Source organism: Perna viridis, chromosome 14 (genome assembly GCF_037379345.1).
Source record: "Perna viridis isolate PV_CMFRI_1.1 ecotype Kerala chromosome 14, ASM3737934v1, whole genome shotgun sequence".
NCBI lineage: Eukaryota > Metazoa > Mollusca > Bivalvia > Mytilida > Mytilidae > Perna > Perna viridis.
The window spans coordinates 9,196,424-9,220,282 of NC_142458.1; the positions used below are offsets into that span (position 1 = coordinate 9,196,424).

Consider the following 23,859-nt stretch of genomic DNA (forward strand, 5'->3'; position numbering starts at 1 on the left):
TGAAGAATTGAGGAAAACTCAAGGATTTGAGATTTTTTAGGAAACCGGGCCCAGGTCTTTATCCATAAAAAGTACGTTATAAGGATTAGTAGAGATCATGAACCTTGTATCACATTCCAATTGTACAGAAAGAATTTTGAGGACTGGAATTCTATTTTTTTCACTAATTAATTTTTGTAAGGTTACAAGTGAAGGTATAATTTCAAAGTGACTCATTTATTCTTACTCAGTGCTTATTTCTGGCATCCAATTCTTAATTAGTTCAATTCACAACCACCAAAACCTACCGTAGATCTATCCGATCTACAATATAATATTCAAGTTATTGGATACCAAGATATTTATAGACACAGGCTGACAACAGCTTCATACCATTTTAGCAGTCAAATAAAATGATCCATTCTCAAAATTTAAGTAGCACTCCAGCTAAGAATCATGCAAAATGTGATTCATGGGTAAAGAGCCTACATATTTTTATTTTTGATATTTTGTTAGAATTGCCATAGTAAACAGAAATTAACATTCAGTTTTTCATATAACCCGTGTTCTTAGGAGATAAAAATTATATAGAATACAATGTAGATTTCAAAATTAAGGGAGATAACTCAGTAAATGACATCCAAATACAATAGAATCTACTGGATTTTCAATGTTGATTATCTCCTAAGATCAGGCAGATTAGAATGAATAATTACATATTTCATAGTATAGACCCATAAAACAACTTAATTACAAAAATAAAAATATGTAGCCTTTTTTGGGAAGTATCACATTTTTCAGATTTTGCACGATTCTTACCAAGACAGCTAATTAAATCATTGTAGGTTTTCTGGTTCCTTGAGCTTATCAATTTTTTCACTAGAATCTATCAACACATAAAAATAACATTATTTTTAAAGGAAAATATTGCATTATCTTTATTTCAAAAATGATATGCTCATGAATATTCATGAGTTATAAATACAATGATCTACAAAGATAATGAATGTTAATCAGACTAACAACAATTCCTAAGTCACATGATCATTTCCCTAAGTCATATGACCATATTCTTAAGTCACATGATAATTAAAAACTATAACAGAAAAATTAAAATGCATCTTTCAGACACATTTTGCTTGTACTCAATGGCGGGCTAAGGACCATGGGAAAAAGATTGAGAACTTTCAATGAGATCAAACTGAAGTATGTTTAAAAACTGTACGTTGGAGACCTGAAAGAGTAGTCAGTGACGTTAAAAACCCTTTCAGGTCAGTCAGTTGAGGTAACATACCTGTAAGTAAAATAGCAGTCACCGAATGTATGGCCAAATTTGAGATCAAGCGTTTTTTTACAGTTACTTTTTTTCTTTCTTGATTGGCAAAGATCACGATATCTCCGCTCCACCTATGGTCCTTCTTCAGAATACAAACAAAATGACATCAAAGACTTTTAGCTTTATTTCTTCATTTAGATTAACTGCAAACTGTTACGGGAGAAACCCCTTCTATCTACCTATTGACCTTGCATTTTTGAATATTGTTATTTAAAAATTTAAGGCCAAAAATAGAACATATTTTCCTATTGTTATCCTTCCAATGTTAAGTAATCAAGTAACAAAAACAATCAGATTGTAAAGGCTAACTCCCAGAAAACAGGTCATAAATCCAAATAAAGTAATTAGTATAGTTCCATCTAAAAATCATGCTGTGATGATTCATCACTTTCATTATTCAATGCTATTAATTAAGAAATAGAGTAGCCAGTAGCCAGCAGTCATGAAAACAAATAGCAATCAAACTTAAGCCAGAAAATCCTGTCCTTAGATACATGTACCTCTGAACCAGCAACAACTATTTCTCAGTTTCTCAGATTTGCTATATACCTTAAGTGCTAAAAATTGCTTAGAAGTATTAAATAGACCCCTAATATAACTGTATTTCCTGCAGTGTTTTCCTTTTCTTTTTATCTAGGATGGCTGCATATTGTGAGATCATTTTGAACTAAGGGAGCAAATATTTGATATTTTTTTGGGGGGAGGGGGCTAGGATCTAATGTTCTATTTCTATCCTGCCTTTTTATTTTCAGAAATTTTAGGATTTATTTTGGGGGAGGGGTTAATACAAACAAAACTAGATCATGCATTTTTTACTGAAGGCCTGTCCTAGCTTTTTATTACATGAAAGTTTCAATCCTGTCTTTTTATTTCAAATTTGATCCTGGCTGAATCATGACCAAAGACTCACTAATGATCTACTTATGCCTGATTCTTACATGGAACTATACATAAACCTAAGTCAAATTAAAAAAAAAACAAAAAAAAACTCAACAACAAAAACAATCCCATTATAAAATAGAACTAAAATATTTACCAAAGAGCTAATTTACATATATCCATTACAGACTTACATACAAGTATGGTTGGTTTTTTTTTTTTTTTTTACAAATGATGATGAATAACAAATATCAGACACAGACTTAGGAAGACATTTTTTAAAGACATTTAGACCTTGACTAAATTAGTTCATAATAGCTCTACCTTGGACATAAACAGATAATTCCAAAGTCTGAACAAGCAATGACTAGTGCTGTGACTCCTTTGCAAGAGTGGAAGGAGGGTTGCCCTGGACAGACACAGATTAAATCTTAAGAGCTGTTTTATCTGAGTAAATCTTAATATTTTTTTTTAGAATGAGATTACTTTCCTTATCAAATAAATAACCACCTATCTAGTATTATGCAATGATAAACTAAAATTTAATAACTATTTCAAAAGTCCAAATTTCCTTTTAAAAGTGGGAAGTCTAAGGTTCTGAAGAAAACCTCCACAGACTAAGTGAAATGAGTTGAAGGTCCAAAACTTAAGTAAATGAAATTTCAAAGGTCCTTGGTCAGAAATTGAGGGTCCAGTACTGTATTTGCCCCTTGGTACATGTGTAGTGTCAGTATTAAAATTCTTGCCAAGGTCACCCAACAAGTACAATGATATGCCTTCAATTTTACTCCAATGTGAAAGTACCCAAAAAATCTACTTGCCAGTGTAGTTTATCAACTTCAATGGGCAAGTTAGCAATGATTTATTTATAGCACTCCAAAGCAAGTTCAAACTGACATTTATGCATCATAAATGTAAACAAATTATGAACCTTAAAACTTTGAAGTTTCCAGTTCATTTCATGTAAAGGGAAATAATCCCTCTACCAGACAGACTGCTTCCTTAAAACAGTAGAAATTAAAATGAAGCATACAATAACAATAACTCAATGATTTTGAGTATTAAAAAAAATCATTCTGGTATTTACCAAGGTTTAGGTTACAAAGAAGAAAAGTATATTCTCCATTTTCTACATGCATGATACAGGCAACCTGACTGTCTGATGAGTTAGTTATTTCCATTTGAATGGAATGTCTAAGAGGAAGAGTGAAAGCAGTAGCTATAAATCAAAATCACTTTAGGACAATTCTGTGTGAGAATCAGGAAATGAGTGGCACATCTTTTTTTTTTAAAATTTGGTCTTTTTTGCCTCAAATATATTCAATACATATAGTTAACAACCGTAAAGCTATTTAAATTTATCTTGACATATCTGTGACATAGATATTTTTTGACTGATTACATACGGAAAAAGTGTTGGAAAAATTTCCCGCCATATTTCAATAGTGCATTTCACAATCAAAATCTTAAAAAAAGGCAAACTTAACACTTGGATAGTTGTTTTTAGAGGTTATGAGGTATAAATACTTGGAAAAGCAAAAAAATCTGTGTTTCTTCTCCATGTGCCTCACCTTATAAACATTTTACCTGATTCTTAGACAGAGTAATACTTCTTAAGACAAGATGACATGATTTGAACTATACATTGAATTCATAGAATATTCTTAAGTTTTCATGGTGTCACAAAATGGAAAAATATAAATTCTCAACCTTTCAAATTTGGACTATTGACAAACAAAAAAAAAAAAAACAAAAACAAAAACAAAAATAGAAATAGAAACCAAAACAAAACAAAACAAAAGAAACAAAAAAAAAAACATTAAAAAAATCACATACAAAAACATATAAAAAAAGTCTTAATTCTTAGAAATAGTTTTAAAACTTTTTCATGTAGTGACAAAAGCATGTTTTGGTAAATTAGACATCAACAAAAATATTTTGAGTCTTTCAGGACTAGAAGATTAAAATCTTACTGCTTATTTTTTCGTTTTTTTTTCTCAAATGATACTCAGTCTATTAAGAACCAATCCAAATGAAATTCAGACACTATCAATGGTAGAGGTGATTCCAGATGCAGTTTTAAAACACTGAAAAACAAAAACTGCTTCAATCCTCATTAGTCACATTTTTTTTATATTTCTACGTTTTATATCCCGTAAATGTACTAATTTTTGCTATTATCAAGTAGACAGAAAACCATGAAAAATAATACAGTGCTATTAATTTTAACACTTTTTAATGTTAAACATTATTTTTGAAACTCGAAAATTGATATCCGTGAATATGCAAAACTGCAAAAATTAATACGTTTACAGTACCTTTCTCATTGATCTGGTCTTTTCATTTCCTTTTTGGATGACTAGATCTTTGCTATATCACACCATGGACAATGTGACATAAACTAGTGACGTTAAAAATTTGTCGTTGTGAATGGTTGTTGTATGATTGTGTATCACTTTCTATAAAACGCGATTGGTTGAAGCCATGTCGTGATGTTTATATCATTGTTCTTCCGACACTATTAGTGACATCATAGATGCACATTTTTAGAATTTCTCCGCTATGACAGGTGCTGAATGTCTTCTATTAAAGGATTCATTGAAAAAAAGGTTTCATAACTTGCAAAAGTTGAATATCACAAACTGCCAACTCTCTTTATTTAATTTCAATATCATAACAAACTCGTCAAGGCTTGTTTGTTATGATGTTGAAACGAAATAATTGGAATTTTGCAATATTCAACTTTCACTCATTATGAGATCTAAAAGTAAACATATCTGTATTTTGGGATAAACCACAAATTTATTCCCCATATAAATTAACCTAAATGTATATGTAATAAATATTAAGAATGGTAACTCTCACAATCTACATGTATATTTTTTTAGTATCAACCAAATAAAAACCTAAGACTTGTCTTGTGGTCTATAAGCATTTCTGAATAAGAAATAAAAGTGAATTTTGTGGGTTTTTGAGATACATGGATTACCTCCTGTCTGTTTTGTAAAAAGACTGCTACTTAATTATTTTTCAAATATGACTAGAAAAAACACATTATGCATGTTATGATTGATTACCATATGGCAGGTTTTTTGGCGGGTGTAAAATTTGGTGATTTTTAGGCAAAAAAATATATGAAAAATTTGGAGTTATTATTTTGGTGTATGCTTTTTGATGTAGAAAATATTTAAGCCAAGAGGAAATATTTCCTGGAATTTATTTTAGCATTTTTAGACAGACAGATAAAATATGCCAAAATCAGCACCAAAATGATAAATTACCTGCTATATGTTATGTTACAGTTTTAAATTGTTACAGAAGGTTTGATCTCATTCAAAAGCCTTGTAATATTTCAAATAAATATCTAATAAGAAAGTAACAAAAACTTGCACTAACATACACTAACAAAAAAAGCAACAAGAAATGTTATTGCAAAAAATTCCATTTTTCACCCAATCATGGTTGGTTGGTTAAAAGACTGTTTTCAACTTAAAATGGTTGAAATGATAAATCAAGTGAAAAAATTCTACATACAAAAGCAAAGTTTTATGATCAATTAATTTCAACATGTATTAAAGAGGTAGACCCATGGTAAGGGACATAACTCTTACAAATCACTTCAATGTTTGTGTAAAGCATTTTACATCAATCTCTTCTAAGCATCAAAGTAACTTGGATTGATTTCATTCTATTTCAAATAAAAGCTTGATACAAACATATCACTGATTTCAAGAGTTATGTCCCTTTGGCTAGGACTATTTTCTTAAAACTTACAATAAGCCAATGCAATAATTAGGAAATTCAATGTTTACAGTTTAAAAAATTGATACAAATATCAGAATGTAAATCAATCACTGCAAATAATCCATCTGAAAAAAAAAAATTTAAAAATTCAACAGACCCAAAACCTTGCTGCAGATTCTACAGAGAACAAAAACTGTGGTAATAATTCCAAATGCATAGAAAAAATACCATTGCACTTTCCACTTCATTGACCAATCACGCTACAGCACTCCACTTTTAATCTAAATTTCACATACACTATTAAAAAATACAGGTGAGACTTCAAATAAATTTCTGTCTATTCTTTTTAGCCTCTATGGCATCCAATATGGGTTGTCTTTTGGCTTGATATCGAGCTCTGAGTTCATCAATTTCCCTTTCCATTTCTGGGTCGAGATCAGCTAATCTTGCCTCTAATTCTTCGTACTTCAAGTGCCTTAACTGTAAAAACAAGATAATTACCAGCTGAAACATTTTTAAAAAAATAGGGCATCTAATGATACATTAAATAATACCATGTTATTTTGCAAACAATTTTTGGGGATAAACACAATTTCAGAATGTCATAACTTTTGACTGAATAATCTGAACGAACTAAAATTAAAATTTGAACTTGATCTGCATTTTATATACTCAATAACCATACCATTGACAAACCAATTAACCCTAGGATATGACCATGTTTTAAGCAAATATTTTATGAAAAAATAAAGACATGTATTTCATAAAGTCAATGAAGGTGAGTTATCTTATTTCACCAGTACAGCCCCTGATTTCAACTTCTTACATTCTATTGATTATAACAGCAGTAGAAGAGATAAGAATACAAATGTTAAGAACATTATGCAGATGATAGAATAAAGGCATTCCATAAGTTTAGTCATCAAAATGCTAAAATATACATCATGACATGTTAATATATCTCATACTTACAAATTCAAAATCTCCATCAATGAAAGACCTTTGGAAGTGATGAGGTGGTGTTGCCGTTTTTGGCGACATTGCCGGCGGAGCTGGTTGTTGTTGTTGTGGCTGGGGTGGTTTTGCTGCTGTCTGTTTTTCTTTTTCATTTTTCTCAAAATGATCAAGATAGGATGGTCGGTATTCATCTTTCCCTGCTGTAGCCGTGCCGTGTCCTGTGGATGAAATATTCGGAGGTCTGTTTTTTTGTTGTTGTTGACATTATACAGAGTACAGTAGCTTTTTTTTGTTTAATTGTAATTTTCCAAGCAGAACTTTTCTTCTTGAGAAGTACATATATTAAGTGTCAGTCTAGGTAAGAATTAGGCAGTGAATGAAAGATGGTAGGAAGAAACCAACCATTTTGACATTTAATCTGACTATTTGCATCATAAGGAAATGATTTTCCATATAATTTTAGTAAAATGAGTTATCAATGAGTTAAAATGTTAGTTAGTAGTGCAAGACTTTCCAATAAGAAATGCACTGCAAAATAACATTTAAAGGGCATATTACTCTTTAAAAAATCTCAATTTTCTAACATTCCAATAAAAATTATTTAACGTCTCCAGTAAAACAGAAATCATAAGTCACCATTTAAAAAAAAGAAGACTTCTCAAAGTAAAAATATATTGTCAGATTGATAGATTTCTGATATGCATGTGTCAGATTTATTTACATTTTGCCTGATTCTTAAAGAAGACTTGTACTTACATGTAATAAATACACATCTTACTCTAAATTATTCCATTAGGCCAAAAATAATAGTCTTGTTTCCTGGTACCAGCAAGAAAAATAAGGGTGGCAGGTAGGTGTCCATTCTAAAATGGTGATTAAAAATGACTTTTTAACCACCAGGCGGTGTTTAAATTTCTGAAGGAGTATCTGTCTGTATTTATTTTTCAAAAATGTTTTACATGGAGTTAAAGGGGAAACAATCTAGACTTTAATGGTGCTTGAGCTAAAATGGCCTCAAGATCTTAAGGGTAGGCATCAAACACTAAGGTTAGTATGGTAGCAGGAACCAGGCATATTTACTTTAACGTCATATGAAATAAATAATATTTTTTTTCTTCAAATTCTTAATTTTGAACTATAACTTCCAAATAACACATATCTGTTGGGTATCAATTTTTTTATATTTCCTAAAATTATGATTTATGAGGATGTCCATTGAAGACCCAGGCAATGGGCGGCACATGCCATATTTTGTTTTCAATTAATTTTCATCTAATAAATAAGGGAAATAACTCTTTTTATTTTTTTATAATTGAATTGATATGTTAAGGAATCTGAGTTGTCAACTTTCAACACAAAAAAAATTTACCATGTGCCACCCATATCATAATGATCTGACAGGTTACTACAAGGACAGTCTATTAAAACTAAATGAAACATTCATTTTCTATGAAAAAAAAAAAATGTTATTCAAAGACAATTTCTTAGTTCTTATGCCAAATGAGGGAAGCCGACATTCTTTCCTAAAAAAAAAAAACTTATAAGAGGAAAAATTGATACCTAAGAAAATTCATAATAGAAAATATAACTGCTATCTACATCTGCAAGGACAGATAAGTTATTAAAGAAGGAATAATATATGCCATTATGCAGAATTTGGACAGTTACATATGTATGTACAGAATACAAAGTAAAACCATAAAGCAGGCTATCTAGACATATGCACAATATAAATAAAAATAGATTTGAAGCTTGATATGACCTCAAATGTTCAACCTTAAATAGTTGGGGGAAGTATGGGCAAACTATTCTAACTTCATTCAGCCTTGAATTTTGATTGTGACCAGATATTAGACACAGGTTAAGAATTTGACAAGAATTGGACATGTCCCTTTTTGGCCCCTTATTCCAAAATGATTGGGACCATAGCCCTAAAAATCAATAGCAATCTTCCTTTTGTAGTTTACAACCTTGTTGTATATTTTTATAAAGATCAACCAACTGATACTTAAGTTATTATACAAAATTATGAAGCAAATTTTTTTTGCGGTTGTATTTGTGAAAAAAAAATTTCTTGAAGGCTGTGAGAATGTTTTTCAATGACTGATAATTTTACCTTTTTAAAATTTTCTTTATACTAAACAAAACAGCTCTGTTGTTTTATAAAAATTCTTTTGCAGATTCAAAAGTTTTATGCTAAAATTCATAATTTGCATAATGTAATAAAATGAAAAATTTCCCGCTTCATGGTAAGTTTCAGAATTTTGAAGTATTGTTAAAAATAAGCGAGAATACAGGCAGACAATCAAGAGCAAAGGAAAGACTTGGATACTTTTAAAAACCAGCAGAAAAAATACGACAGTTACGTTTCATAGTGCCATCATCCTCACTGTCTTCGTTAATCACCATTGTACCAAGCTCTGACTCAACCAGCGTTCCTGCCTCACTATTAACCACAACTGTGCCATTTGTACTTGACCCTGAAAAGATAAAATATTATCCTTGTTGTAACAGGTTGAGTGACTGATTATGGTCGTCCTATGGCATACATTTTAGGATGAGAGCAATTTAACAATCAAACAGACCCTGCTTTGTTCTAGACTGACACACTGACCCAGATCTTGATTGTGCTCACAAAAACAACAGCCTGCAGGTAGTCATCCCACCCCCAGACACAATATTCTGATTCTGTGCCAAGCAGTCATCACTCTATCCCCTTAAGGAGGTAGACCTAGGGTAAGAGACATATCTCTACAAATCACTGGTATGTTTGTTTATTGTATTTAACATCAATCTCATGTAACCATCAAAGTAACATGGTTTGATTTCATTCTGTATCAAATAAATGCTTGACAGGCTTTGATTGAATTGAATATGATACAAACATATCACTGATTTTCCAGAGTTACGTCCCTTATCCTAAGTCTACCTCCTAAAATATTGTTGACTTGGTTAAGAAGAAGTGACTACCAATTTTAAGGTCTTAGGTGTGACTCAGCCAAGGATTCTTTGCTGTATAAATACATGAAAACCTGCAACACTACCATATATGGTAATACCTTAAGTTTGCAGAGTACATTGAAACCTGTCTTAAGTTTAAATATGGCAAGCCAAAGTGGACAAAAATCAATATTTGTAATATTAGAATATGAAATTTTAATATTATAAAATCACTTTTTAATATCAGAAAATATTATTTTTAATATTAGAAATTCATTTTGTAATATCAAAAATTTGGTTTTCTAATATTTCAAATTCCTGATTTAGTTCATTCATTCATTCATTCATTCATTCATTCATTCATATCTTTAATTCCTCATTAAGAGATTCAATGATACAAATTATGACATATTATATAAATATAAAGTTAAGTAAGAACAATATAATATTATGTATGCAAATCAAAAATGTTAAAGATTATATACATTAGATATTCACAATACACAGACAAATGTAGGCAATGTTATAATAGAAGAGTGTGTTGCTGATGGTATTTCATATACTGGGACGTCCCGAAGCTCTATTATACTCTGCGATGTATTGAACAATATGAGCTTGATCTAGCTTTGAAAATTCGTCACTAAAATTTTCAGGTATTCTCCCGAGTAGCACTTGATAGAGGTCTTCCTTGTGGTAAGAGTTTAGTTTGACAATATTATAAAATCATTTTTTATTATTAGAAAATGCTCATTTTTGTCCACTTTGGCTGGCCATAGTTAAACCTATTACATGGAGCATTCTTTCTGTTATATTGCAAAATCATATTGAAGTATGTACTTTCAATGAGTGATTCTGTCAGAAATGATGCAAAAAAATTGTCTTCCAAATATTTAAAAAAAAAAAATTGCCATAAACCTACGTATGGTAAAATTTCAAACATTCATTTCATAAATCCGCTTTCAAGGGGGAGATAATTGATAATTGGGGGTAAAATGTTCTATAGAAATGTAATGGGAATTTAAGTTTTTTTTTCTCAATATAACAAGAAAAAAAGTTCGATGACCCCCAATTTTCTTCTTGAAATATATAAAATAATGGCAAATAAGTGTTCTTTATACAAATTTTTAAGAAATTTTATTTACCAGTTTTTTTAATAGTTAGCAGAACTGTGAAAATTTCCTATATAATGATAATCTATAAAAATGTCAAAAATTGCCTATATTTAGACTCAATTATCTGGAAATTAAGTTCGGTGACCTATGTTTTTAATCTTAAAATTTTTACAGTATGTTCATTCTTTGAGAAAAAAATTAGAAAAATCTATCTACTAAAAGTATGAGGTACGATATACCTTAACCAAACCTTTAAGAAACCTAACAACAGTGTAATCAAGACATCTCCTGAAGTCCCTTTCTGCCAATGTGTTTTGAACCTAGATATAAACTGAACACCTGTCTAAACAAAACAAAACTGTCGACAGGGGTTCAGTTTAGACAGGTTTCATTGAATTAATAAGTTATTTAGGTGATCTGGGATTTCCTTCACCGGTATGAATTATCCTGCTTTTTTTTAAAGAATCAAGAATTTTGTTCTGAGTAGAATAAGTTTCTTAAAACAGTCAAAAACATGGCACAAAGAAAATGATCTCACGAGATTTTTCAGAGAGAATGGGAGGTGATATACACTGTATTTCTTGAATGTTCCTCATACTTTTTTCTTTGAGAGGAGACAATTTTAAGAAGATAATCATACCTTACGACCCAATGTAAGGAGGCCATTTTAAGAACTACTCCTACCTTTATGTAAGGACTTATCATACCTTACGACCCAATGTAAGGAGGCCATTTTAAGAACTACTCCTACCTAATGACTCCATGTAAAGAGGCCATTATACAAACTTATCAAACCTATTGACCTAATGTCAGGATACCAATTACAGAACTAATTCTACCTTATGACTTCAAGTAAGATAATTTCAAGAAGTTATAATACCTAATGACTTCATTTAAGAAGGCCACTTTGAGAACTTATCATACCTAATGACTTCATGGTAGAGTCATCTGTACTTTTTACCATGGTCCCTCCCTCTACCTCATCTTCTCCTTCCTGAAAAACAAAAATATTAAAAAATCAATAGTAACAGGGAAAATTAAACAGCAGTATTACAACATAGGATACATGTACATCTGTCCTCATGTAAGTGTCTAGGTTCCAAATCCCATTACAAAATGTAGGCTGATACTAAATTAAGTACTGAGAGCTCATAAAGAGAAAACCTTCAACAACCTACAGTGGACTTTATACTATTTTAAACCCAATATGTTGAATAATACAGGATTTATCGATGTGTAAAATCAGTACATTCACTCACAAACTTGACATAAAGGTCCTCTTGACTTTGTTTTTTGAGTTAATGATCTGAATTTACACTTTGATAAATTCTGAAATATAATGGTCCATTTGTACTCATTGCCTGACATTTTCTTTTGTCAGGCTACAGTGTTCTTATAGACAATTTTTAGGCAAAAAGGTATACAAAATATTTTGGAATTTCTAAAATATCTATATACTGACAATATCCAATGACAGTGTTATGTGTAATCGACTGAGACGTTGCCAAAAAAACAGAATAACATCAATTTTGAACATCTCGCAAAAATATCAAATCATTGTTAATTGGATTTAATTCTTTCCGTTATAAGGTAAATCTATTTCTGATTGTATCATATGGTTTAACAGGTCTGTGAAGCTTTTATGTAGCCACATGCACATGCCAATGATTGTGTTTACCTTTGACCTGATGTTGAGAGTTTTGATTGGCTCAATAATATATTTACATCTGATTGACACAAGCACATGAAGATATTGTGGTCTAATTACATTTTGTACTTTTCGTTGGCTTCAGTCGTAAATTGGTTACGGTCAATCTACTCAGAGCAGGTGTCATAACAATTGTTTAATTGAATAGAATATCCATTACTGACAAACTTCCCATCAATTTTAATATGCAAATTCTAAGTGCCAAGAAAATCGCCAACTGGCTATTTTTGTTGCCAGATCAAATAAAAAAATTACTAATTGGGACATTGGCAAAGCCCAGCACGATCCCTGAATTAATAGGTCTAATTTTAATTACACTGTATTGTAAGTGCAAGTTTTTGTGAGAATCAGGCAGACTGGGAAAAATCAGAAAAAATCCTCATGTCAAAACCCTACCAATCTGATAATTTAATTTCACTTCAGGATGTTTTCTCTATTTGAAAAGACCATTACTTTATCTTTGCATCACTGGATTTGCTCATGAAATTTTTCAATAGAATGTTAGAAAAATGAGGTTTTCGAGTTTTCTGTCCTTGAAATGTTCATTTCTAGTGCATTTCATTGAAATTATAACTCAATTCACCACAATGATAGGAAAGTTTTGTTTGTTTTTCTTGATTCTGATGGTGCAATTATTCAAATGAAGCATAAAAAAATGGATTTTTTCATACCATGTTTCGCCCACTGTCTGATCCTGACAGGGTCTGACAATTACAAGTTAACAATGACTTACAGATTCATCTCCATTAGAGGTAATTCCAGCTTGCATCTCTAGAATTTCTTTGGCTTCAGAGATCATTTTCTGTAGAGTTGTTCTAGAGGGTGCTGATTTAACAAACTCATGCTGAAAAATTATAGAACTGTGAAAACCAAGAAAGCTGTAAATTGTCATATATCAATTGAAAAACAGACTTTCTTCCAAATTAAGAAGTTCAGATAAATTTCTTTTTTGCCACAAGACAAACCAAATTAACTAAAACAGCTGAAAATTACACAGAAATAAGGCTGACAACTAAAAGTACTGCATGGTCTCTATGGAAGGTGGTTCATTACCCTTTTATCAGTATACATGTATATCAGTACCGAGAGCCTATAAAGAGAAAACCTCCACCAACCTAGAGTATACTCTATATCATGTCAAAACCCATAAGTTGGATAATACATGATTAAATAAGGCTTTTCCTGAATTTATAAATGTGTAAAATCAGACGATTCACTGATACAGCCATATCAATAAAATAAAAACAAAAATAGGGAAAATTAAGTGATACCCGCCATATACTAGTACATGTAGTAATGGTGAAAAAAGGGGGATGGCAACATTTTCAAACTCCAAAACCACATTTTTAATTTTGTTGGAATGTGAGCTCATTATTATTTGTGGGATACTTATTTTCATTGTTTTCATGGGCAGTATGGAACCATGAAATCAAGAATGCGACACACAATTTTCAATTTTCAATAGAAAGACCTTAAATATCAGCATCATACATGTGTCACTGATCAAGAAGCCATATTGAGAGGTCAACATCCTGTCAGCCCAAGGCCACCCAATGGTCTTCAAAGAATGATGAGGAAACACTCACACCACAGGGCAGGCTGCAACTGGCCCAAAACATCATTATACATGTATATAGTTGCCCCTTTATACTCAAGTAACATAAAAAGAAACCAAAGGTGAAAATGAAACAGAGGCCAAAAATTCCTGACTTAGGACAGGTGCAAAAAATGTGGTGAAAAAAGTATTTGCCGTGATCACAAGCCTCCCCATTTAAAATTTAATGTCAGTATTTCCTTAGATTGACCTTTGGTATTCTCAACTGTTTCTGTATCTCCCGTTGTAAAAGTGGCATGTGGTAGACTGTCTTTCTTCTTGGTGCCCGAATTTTCATTCAAATGAATTTTGACTTTCCAGGACTTTTACTTGTAACCAGGGGAATGAAAACATGAATAATATATGTCACTTCCATTCTTTATCAAAACTACTTGTCATCAATCATTGTTAGTGTTGGGAAACAGGCATCAGTAAAAAAAGTAAATTCTTTCAAGATGATTGGCTCTGATTTGTAATCATTATATTGGATATGCACAGAAATCATTGACTTTTAGAATTATATTGATCAACAAACCCACATTCTTGTACCAAAAGTAATGTATTTTTTCCTCTACCCATGAAAATTGATACCCACAAAAATTAAATGAAACCATAGTACATTCATTAGTTCTTATGCTATACTTACATTCATGAGTTCTTGTGCTGTCGCTCTCAACTCTGGGTTTTTCACAAGACATTTAGATACAAAATCAATAAACTCTGTCGACCATTTATCTGGGTTTCTGAATGAAGGAGGTGGCTTCGTAGGAATCATAAAAATAGCCTAAAATAAGAGGAGGGATATTAAAATAATGGTATCTAAAATTAGTCACATGTCATGACTTTATGAAAGTCACATTTGATGAATTGACTAAACAAGGTCATGACTTTGCTATTAAAGTCACATGTCATGACTTTATACAACAAAGTCACGTTTGATGAATTGATTTAACAAGTTCATGACGTTATACAAGTCACATTTCATGTATTGACTTAACAAGGTCATTTCTTTGTTATTAAAGTCACATGTCATGACTTGATACAAGTCACATTTCATGTATTGACTTAACAAAGTCATGACTTTGCTATTAAAGTCACAAGTCATGACTTTATACAACAAAGTCACATTTCATGTATTGACTTAACAAAGTCATGATTTTGCTATTAAAGTCACATGTCACAGTTTCATTTCAATTAAGTCAACTAAACAGTAACAAAATCAAAACACCAAATTACTATCTTTTTTTATATTTCTATGCAAGTACTGTTGTAAACACTTCATCAATATACAAATTTGGAGGTATAATTTCCAGTTAATTATTTCCCACCATTTTAGATTTCAATTATTCAAATATTTCATAGGAGAAACATGTTTCCTCTATGCTAAATCTTATTATTGGATTATTTCTTTAATATCTATGGTAAAATTAAAACCTAAACAATATTTATTTACCCATCTTGATTGAAAGAGTAATCAAAAGAATGTAATCCAGGGACAAAGACCAGACGTGGAAAACAGACATACACAATAAAGAACATAAAGTAACTAAAATCATACATATAAAGTAACAAAAATAAATGAGCAACTCGGACTCCACTAAAAACTGGGAGCATGGACCAGGTGCACCGGTAGGGTAAGCGTCATCTGCTTTTCTAGAAACACCTGCCGACTTGCTCATAAAAAGTCAAGTCCGGGGTAGACAAATGAGGAAAGGAATACTATGACCCGTTGAATAAATCAGTTTTCATGGTGCAGATGGATACACCATAACGATCTATGAGTTCACGATGACAGCCATAGAACTTCTGTAGTGATGACTTCAATCTTGTAGCAACATAACCCTGTTCCAGAAGCCTATTTGTCAGAATTCTAGCGCGATACAAAAAGTCTGCATAGTTTCGGCAAGCTCTGGCATAATGTATGAGTTGTGATATGAACACTCCATACGCAGGTACTGAAGGAATGTTGCCACAGATGAAAGGAAAGTTGACAATTTTGAATGAGAAATCATCATGTTTGTTGTAAAGTTTGGTCAATAGTTTTCCTTTACCATCAATTTCTAAGTGTAGGTCAAGATATGAGGCTGACTTCACAGTGTCTGTAGTATGCTTTATCTCAAGTTCTTTGGAGTAGATGTGATATATCAAATTCCCGAAATTAGGACTGTTTAAAGATAATACGTCATCTATATAGTGGAAACTAAGATCAAAGGATCTAGCCAAACGATATTCTTTCTTTCGGATCAGATCACATCAGCTATAAAGTCAGCCTCATAAGAGTGAATGAATAGGTCAGTAAGTAAAGGAGCACAATTTGTTCCCATTGGAATGCTGACCGTTTGTTGAAAAACGTGTCCACCACACTGGACAAATATGTTGTCGATTAAAAATTCCAGCATTTTGTAAACATCTTCCTCTGTATATTTGGAAGATGATTTGAAATTAGTTCTTACAAAGTATGAGGAATATCTACCATGAACTATATATTTGTATCTAGGTATACCATCTTTTTTGGAAAAACAATGATGTCTAATATTTTTAAGTCAGGATTTTAATTGAATAGAAGTGTACAGTGTTGAAAAATCATAGGTTTTAATGCTATTATATTCAGATAATAGTCTTGAAATGATTGTCTCCAAAAGATCTTTCAAATTTTTCAGGATCCACATTGAATTAATACCACTACATGAGTAACAAGTGTGGTTAGGACTGCAGACCCTCTTTGACAGTTGTGAGTATAGAAGTTAAAAGTTTTGAAAGAGGTTTGGTGGTACACTTTGCAGATCCAGCTATGAAACATTGTTTGTATGGATTCTTGTGGAGTTTAGGAATCCAGTACACAGACGGTAAATCACAAATCATCGTCCTTGGTAGAGAGACCAAAAGAGGATAGCAGATTTATGGTTTTTCACAATCTCTTCTTTGGAGAGTGTGGTAGCAGTATAGGTCTTATCACTGCTATTATTTTCTATGTCTACCTCTGAAAAAAATTATTAAAATCAAAACTAAAATTGAAATTAAGTAAAGGGAATCTCCACTCAACACACTGGTCTCCAAATTTTCAAAATACAATATTTGTATGCATGAGTCAATGCCTTTGGCCTCTACACAAAAACACATTTTGGAATACTAAATTCCTGATACTAATGTAGAGTATCATTTCAGAAAACTGAATTAAGAATGTTTGGTTAAATAGACCAACTCAGAAATTCATCGCTCCTCTTTGTAAACAATCTTATGATTTTGCTTGACCAATTAGGTACATCCTGAACAATGGAAATCCCAGAATGCCATGAAGTTTCTGAATCAGTTCATTAATTTTAGCAAAGTCATTTTGGACAGTTTCATATGTAGATTGTAATATCCCTACATTAATCAAAGTGCTGTCAGCACTGAAGGTTTTTTTTTTATTATTGTAATAGTATTCTATAAACGTAAAAAGTGGATAAAGTTTAACCAGTACTCACTCTCATGGGATGTATGTCACCATAGGGGGGTTTTCCCTCCGCCATTTCTAATGCTGTTATTCCTGGAAATGATAAACATTTTCATAGTCATTATTTAGGAAAATTGAATATGATGATATAATCACTTGAATAAAAATTACTATTGTACATGTTGTATTTAAAGTTTAGAAAGTCAGGATCAAATCTGATTTAAAGATTCATGACAAAACTCAAAATGTTGCAATTCAGATTCTACTACCAGTATAATGTTTCTCAACACAACTTTTGTATTTTCTTAACAATTTGACCATTTAATGAACATGTAGAACACAGGTATGATCTTTTCAGTGACATTCCAACTTTTGAAGAAACTAACAACTGAACTCTAAATAAGGGGTGGTTATCAGTGATGTCCTAAACATGAAAGTCCCAAAATCGTTCTGTTGAAAATGATTAATTTTGGAAATGAAGTATGCAGTTAGAAAGTGACTGCTTGAACCTTGTAAATGTACCATGTGTTATAAGAAGTCTCACATATTCACGTTGGTCACAATAACTGATATATATTGACATATATATGTTGCACTATCAATAGCTTCAAAAGTTATATCATACAAATAGCTTTGTCCCTCATAGGCACAGCCTAAAATCATATTAAATATGAGAAATCCGTCTATTCACCTCAAAGTTGACTTTATATGAAACAAAAGGAAAGCAGAAATAGGCAAATTTAACATAAATACAAATTATAAAGTGAAATAAAAAATCATAGGAATAAAATCTGATTTGAAAAATAAAAAATCCCCTAAAAGTTTAAAGAAAATCTTCCCTGCCCAGTTGTAACAATGGAAGAAGTTATATGCTATGTAGATCAAACTGGCACATTTCACTGGAGAAATTTCCTTTGTTATAGATCAATAGGGCTCTACCACTGGCAGACTTATATTGAAATACTGATTGTCCAGGTGTCACTCAATTTACCCAAGGTGCGAGAACATGTCAAAATTTTTACCTAAACTCCATATATCTGCCACACAGTCATATCCTATTTCTTGTATAACCTCAGGTGCCATCCAATATGGAGTACCTATCACAGTGTTCCGCTTGGCCATAGTGTCCTAAAAAATAAAACAACGAAACTCATGTGATATGTTCAAAATGATGTAGAGGCAGGGAAAACTTAAATCTGCAAGCAGCGTTGTGCTAGGTACAATGTACCTGGTATACCCCTACTTGCGCAGGAAGGTTCAAAAGTAGTTCAGCGGATGCAATTACATGTATTCGACAATGAATAAATCATGGCACTTAAATATTTTGACGTGTTTACTATAGCAGGCTTCTGAGGCCATGGGGTATCATTCATAACTTTACCTCAGCATGCACATTTTCTGAATTGTATAATAAATAGTTATTAGCTTGAGCAGTTTATACAGTATTTCATAAAATACTTCATAAAAAAATTTGTCCATTTGCTTCTGACAAACAAAGAAAGCTTACCTCCCACATTACTTCTAAAGAAAGAATGGCTTGAGAATCTAGATATTTTTTGCATGGCCTTAAGTGTCCTGGTTGACAAAGATGCAATTACTATACTAAAGAATTTCCCAATTAACAAAAAAGACAGTTTTCAGGCCTGGATCTAATGTTAAGCCTTATGGGTTTTCACAATTAAACCACAATGGGAAAAGTTCAACAGTTTTCCACTACTTTCCCCAAACAGGCCTGTATCCAGTATTTTTTTCAAGGAAAAAGGGGGAATTTAGAGAGGTTAAATGGAGAAACCATTTTTAGACTTTAATAGTGGTCAATTGATACTTATTTCTTTTTAAACCTTTTTTGTAATGCTCTTTTGCTTTCTGGTGGTGGGGTGGGTGGGGTCATTGTAACCCAATACCTCCTGGCTACAGGCCTGCCAGAGTTCCACATTTCAGCTATACTTACAGTTAGTTGACCAGCAACACCAAAGTCAGCCAACTTAGCATGACCTTCATTATTGAGCAATATGTTCCCCGCTTTAATATCTCTGTGGATTTTTCGTCTGGAATGCAGGTAGTTTAGACCATGTAATGTGTCTAACATTAGTGTTGATATCTCTTCCTCTGTTAACTGTTAACACAAAAAGTAAAGAGTACTATGAAGACCCTCGAAATGGGGTGCATTGGCTGTGATTGCACAAACATCCACCTATAGCAAGTTGGGAAAAATCTCTAAAAGGGGCAGTGTTCTACCCAGGTCATTATAGCACTGTCCTTCACAGCACTATGATTTCTTAGCACTGTACTATTAGTAAATAATTTTAGTTGGAATGGACACTGTGCTGTAATTTTGGAAGAAGGCCATAAGAGCTTTACTATGCCAGTAAGCACTGTGCTATCTAAAAATTATGAAGAGAACACTGAAAAGGGGTAAACAAATAAAATAAATAAATAAATAAAAATAGATAAAATAAAATAGGAAAAGAAAAGTCTCCTTAATATATTGTGAATGTAAGGCACTTCGTATTGGGTCATACGCAAACATGTCAATTTCACAAAATTCAATTTTCTGGCAATAAGAGTGAAATTACATGATTCTTGTCAATAGAATTTAAATGAATGACTCTCTTTCTGACAACAAAAACCATAGAATATTCATGGATAATTTTGTATATGCTTTTCAGAAAAGCGGAAATAGCCAAATCAAAGTTAACATACAGGAAAAAAAAGAACTGTAATGGTAAATTCTTGACTTGAACAGTCGTAATTCCGCTTTTAAAGGTAGGAAAATCTGGTGTGGATTTTGAACTCAGATAATACACAACATTTCTTCAACAAATTCTGTGAATCAATAGAAACAGATACTTACAGTTTTGTTGCGTAACCTCATAATATCTGATACAGAACCAGCACCACAATACTCCATCACTATCTGTAATTAAAAAAGAAAAACAAGCACGGTTTAAATCAAAAATTCACACTCATAATACTGAAATCTATCTGCATGTAATTTTTCAGATACTTTTTTTTGCCATTTTTAATATCAATTGATCCAAAAACTATGGAGCCACTTTTGTGTAGAGGGATAACATTCCAGTGATGATGCAAAATCTTTACCCATAAGTCTGTGTTCTTGAAGTAACTGCCATAATACTTGACAATGTACTGACTATCACACTGTTGCATTATGGATATTTCTTTAATAATTTCCTGTAAATCTGTGTCCACAGGAACCTGTTTGATGGCCAAAACCTGGCCTGATTCCTTGTGGAGAGCTTTGTATACACTTCCATAAGAACTGAAATGAAGTCAATAATGATTTTAATACATTAATATAAAGTTTGTTGACCTTCTATCAGTAAGAAACTCCCTGATATAAAATTATGCAAAAAAAAAACTATGTATCTATTATATTTACACACTGAATTGAATATCATAATTGTGCAAGATTAATCAAGAGAACCGAGGTTATAGCGGTAATCAAAAGAATGTAATCCAGGGACAAAAACCAGACATGGAAAACAGACATACACAACAAAGAACATAGAGTAACTAAAATCATACATACAAAGTAACAAAAGTAAATAAGCAACCCGGACTCCACTAAAAACTGGGAGCATGGACCAGGTGCACCGATAGGGTAAGCGTCCTATGCAAGAATTAAAATTTTTTTAGAATAACACAGTGATTTTCTTTGGCTAGCTATATGACTGTATACTTTTGTATTTTGGCCACCTACATTTTTGCAAAGTTTATGCCCTGTCTGATAAAACTAAATGGGGCCTTTGACAGCACTTAAATCCCCAGCCTTCTACTTCTGTGCTTTAGCTTAACAAATTTGTCAATCTGAGCAAATTTTTGCATGCATAACTGCTTCTACTCAATAATTATGTATCATATTCACATTTGAAATATGTAAATGGTACATGTAATTAATTCACTCATTACACCTGTATTAATCATTAGAAACTCAAGATCAAAGCATTTAAATGGAGTACATACAAGATCATGGCAAATCTGTATTTACTGAATGATTGTACATAGATGTACATTTGTAAAATGACTCACTTACCCTCTCCCAATTTTACATATTATATCAAAGACTTCATCAGGAGGCTTTGCCAAACTTTCATCACTAAGTTTTGTGAGTTCACTGAAATAAATAGAAAGCCTTTAAGAATGTAGACTCATACACTGCAAACTGATGTGAATTGCAGGAATGCTTATTTGTAAAAAATTATTAATTTACAAACAACTTTCAAATTGACATTATTTATCCAAAAAAGGTAAGATTTATATAAATGAATAACAGAAGTATCATTAATCTTATACTACATGTAATTCAACAGCACATTTACATTTTATCTAAATTATATTTTTATCATTTCAAAAGTTTCTCCACATGTGTGAAAGTGATGTTCCATTGGTTATAATCGAAAATTGATCGATTTTTTTTTACACAGAGTTGACTATCACAATGCTGATTTTTTCTGTCATTTGCTTGTATTTACACATTAGGTCATTCAAATGTTAGTAAGTTAGCCATTTCATAACTTATTTCAATCACTTCAGTGACAAATTAGACTCCAGCTAAAATTTTAGCAGTCACTGCTTTGTTTTGATATCCCATTAAGCCTGATAAGGAATCGGATTGGAAAAATAAAAACGGTCCCTGTATTAATTTCTGGTTCGTAACTTAAAAGATCATGATGCAATGGTGGATCAGGCAACTTTGTGTATTATTTGATTGTGGATTTTCATCTGATTCCCTACACTAATATGTGACCAATATTTCCCTTCTTGTACATATACAATGTACATGTATTTGCATACACTACTGTCAACACAGATTTGAATTTCTCAACTCTCCACAGTGCAGACATTTTCAGTGGAGTCACCAGTTCAAAATTTGTCTGTAATTAACTTCTCCTGTCTTGATACCAATGTATATAATTTAATGGTTCCAGCAGTTTAATAGGATTTCAGTAAAGGAAAGATAAATAATATTGAAAACTACTGAAATGGAGCAAATGTATCCAAGTTATTACTTAGGTGGAGAAACAGTGGATGACATGAGTGACTCCATTGCAAAGAGTGGAGAAATTAAAATTTTGGTTGATAATGTACAATTAGACCTTAGTAACTGATTGAAAATGTAACGATATCACTGAATGGCAATTTTGTTCATGTTGTTAGATAATAGTTGTTAGCTAATAATTGCTCTGACATTATCATTTATACTACAGAACAGAAATTTTTATTATAGCCGGATGTACATTACAAAAAAAAATAAGCTCTGTGGCACTTTTATACCTACTCATGTAAACAGATTGTATTTTGAAAGTACCAATTTTTCAAACCTATATATAGATTCTTAGATCTGAAATTTGGCCTTTTTCCTATGAGCTGCTTAAATTTCAGCAGTGAAATTCCCCATCTCTGACTTGAAACATATGTAAACATAATTAAAATGAAGATTGTAAAATATACAAAACCTCACGCAATTCTACATTGGTCACTAAGTAGTCACCTTGTAATATGGACTTAAAGGCAAAGGAAACTGTTCCAAACCAAGGATAAAAATTCTTTGAAGAAATACAGTGCAAAAGCCTTGCCCTTATGTATGTTGCCAATATATTATGTTCAAATCAAAATTTTCATGATCTTTTTTCCACTGCATAGGCCCCAGGCTATATCTCCCAAACAGAAGGAAAATCAGTGCTGAATAAGTACTGAAAAGTGAAACCTCAGGTTGGCTTAAATGGCTACACTTTCGAAGTTCGGGGCATTGACCTACAAAATATAAAAAAAATAATCTCTGTTTGTATGAAAACTTGGTAAACTGTGTTTTTTTCAGTCATCACTGCTGAAGCATAAAACAAGCACAATGTACACGTACAACTTGTGATTGTCAAATACTTTACTGTAGCTCAGAGCTTCCAGAAGTAAAGACTTGTCGAAAAGTAATTTTGAAAAGCCTAGGCAATTATCAGGCAGACAAAAATTTAAATCTCACTACCTTTGATTACTCATTTTGAAACTGAGATAAAACTATCCGTCTGGAAGCATGAGAAACGGTGAAAATGAACAAAATATATTTTGATGTTATTTCGCCCTTGTCCGGAAGTTAAGCAGGAAAGTCGTTCAATGTTACAAAAGTGCTTGCATCTGTGTAAAATTCTTTTCTTT

The 23,859-nt window shown here is 31.9% G+C and overlaps 1 protein-coding gene across 2 annotated transcripts; it reads right to left on the bottom strand.

Annotated features, from left to right (window-relative positions):
- Positions 1-887: 887 nt before the first annotated feature.
- On the bottom strand, positions 888-23,840 carry LOC148598132 (serine/threonine-protein kinase 3-like). 2 transcript variants are annotated; one of them, XM_088562558.1, is made up of 14 exons: positions 23,690-23,816; positions 23,201-23,463; positions 21,743-21,823; positions 20,788-20,968; positions 20,540-20,602; positions 19,637-19,801; positions 18,708-18,813; positions 17,717-17,778; positions 14,896-15,033; positions 13,389-13,499; positions 11,872-11,941; positions 9,262-9,375; positions 6,911-7,113; positions 888-6,418 (listed from the first exon to the last, which is right to left on the bottom strand). In XM_088562558.1, exons 4-14 carry the CDS (start codon positions 20,854-20,856, stop codon positions 6,260-6,262), a joined length of 1,260 nt encoding a protein of 419 aa, XP_088418684.1. In that variant the 5' UTR covers positions 20,857-20,968; positions 21,743-21,823; positions 23,201-23,463; positions 23,690-23,816; the 3' UTR covers positions 888-6,259. The 2 variants fall into 2 exon arrangements, with proteins under 2 accessions (XP_088418684.1, XP_088418683.1); XM_088562557.1 differs by lacking the exon at positions 23,201-23,463 and having other exon boundaries at positions 23,690-23,840.
- Positions 23,841-23,859: the final 19 nt, after the last annotated feature.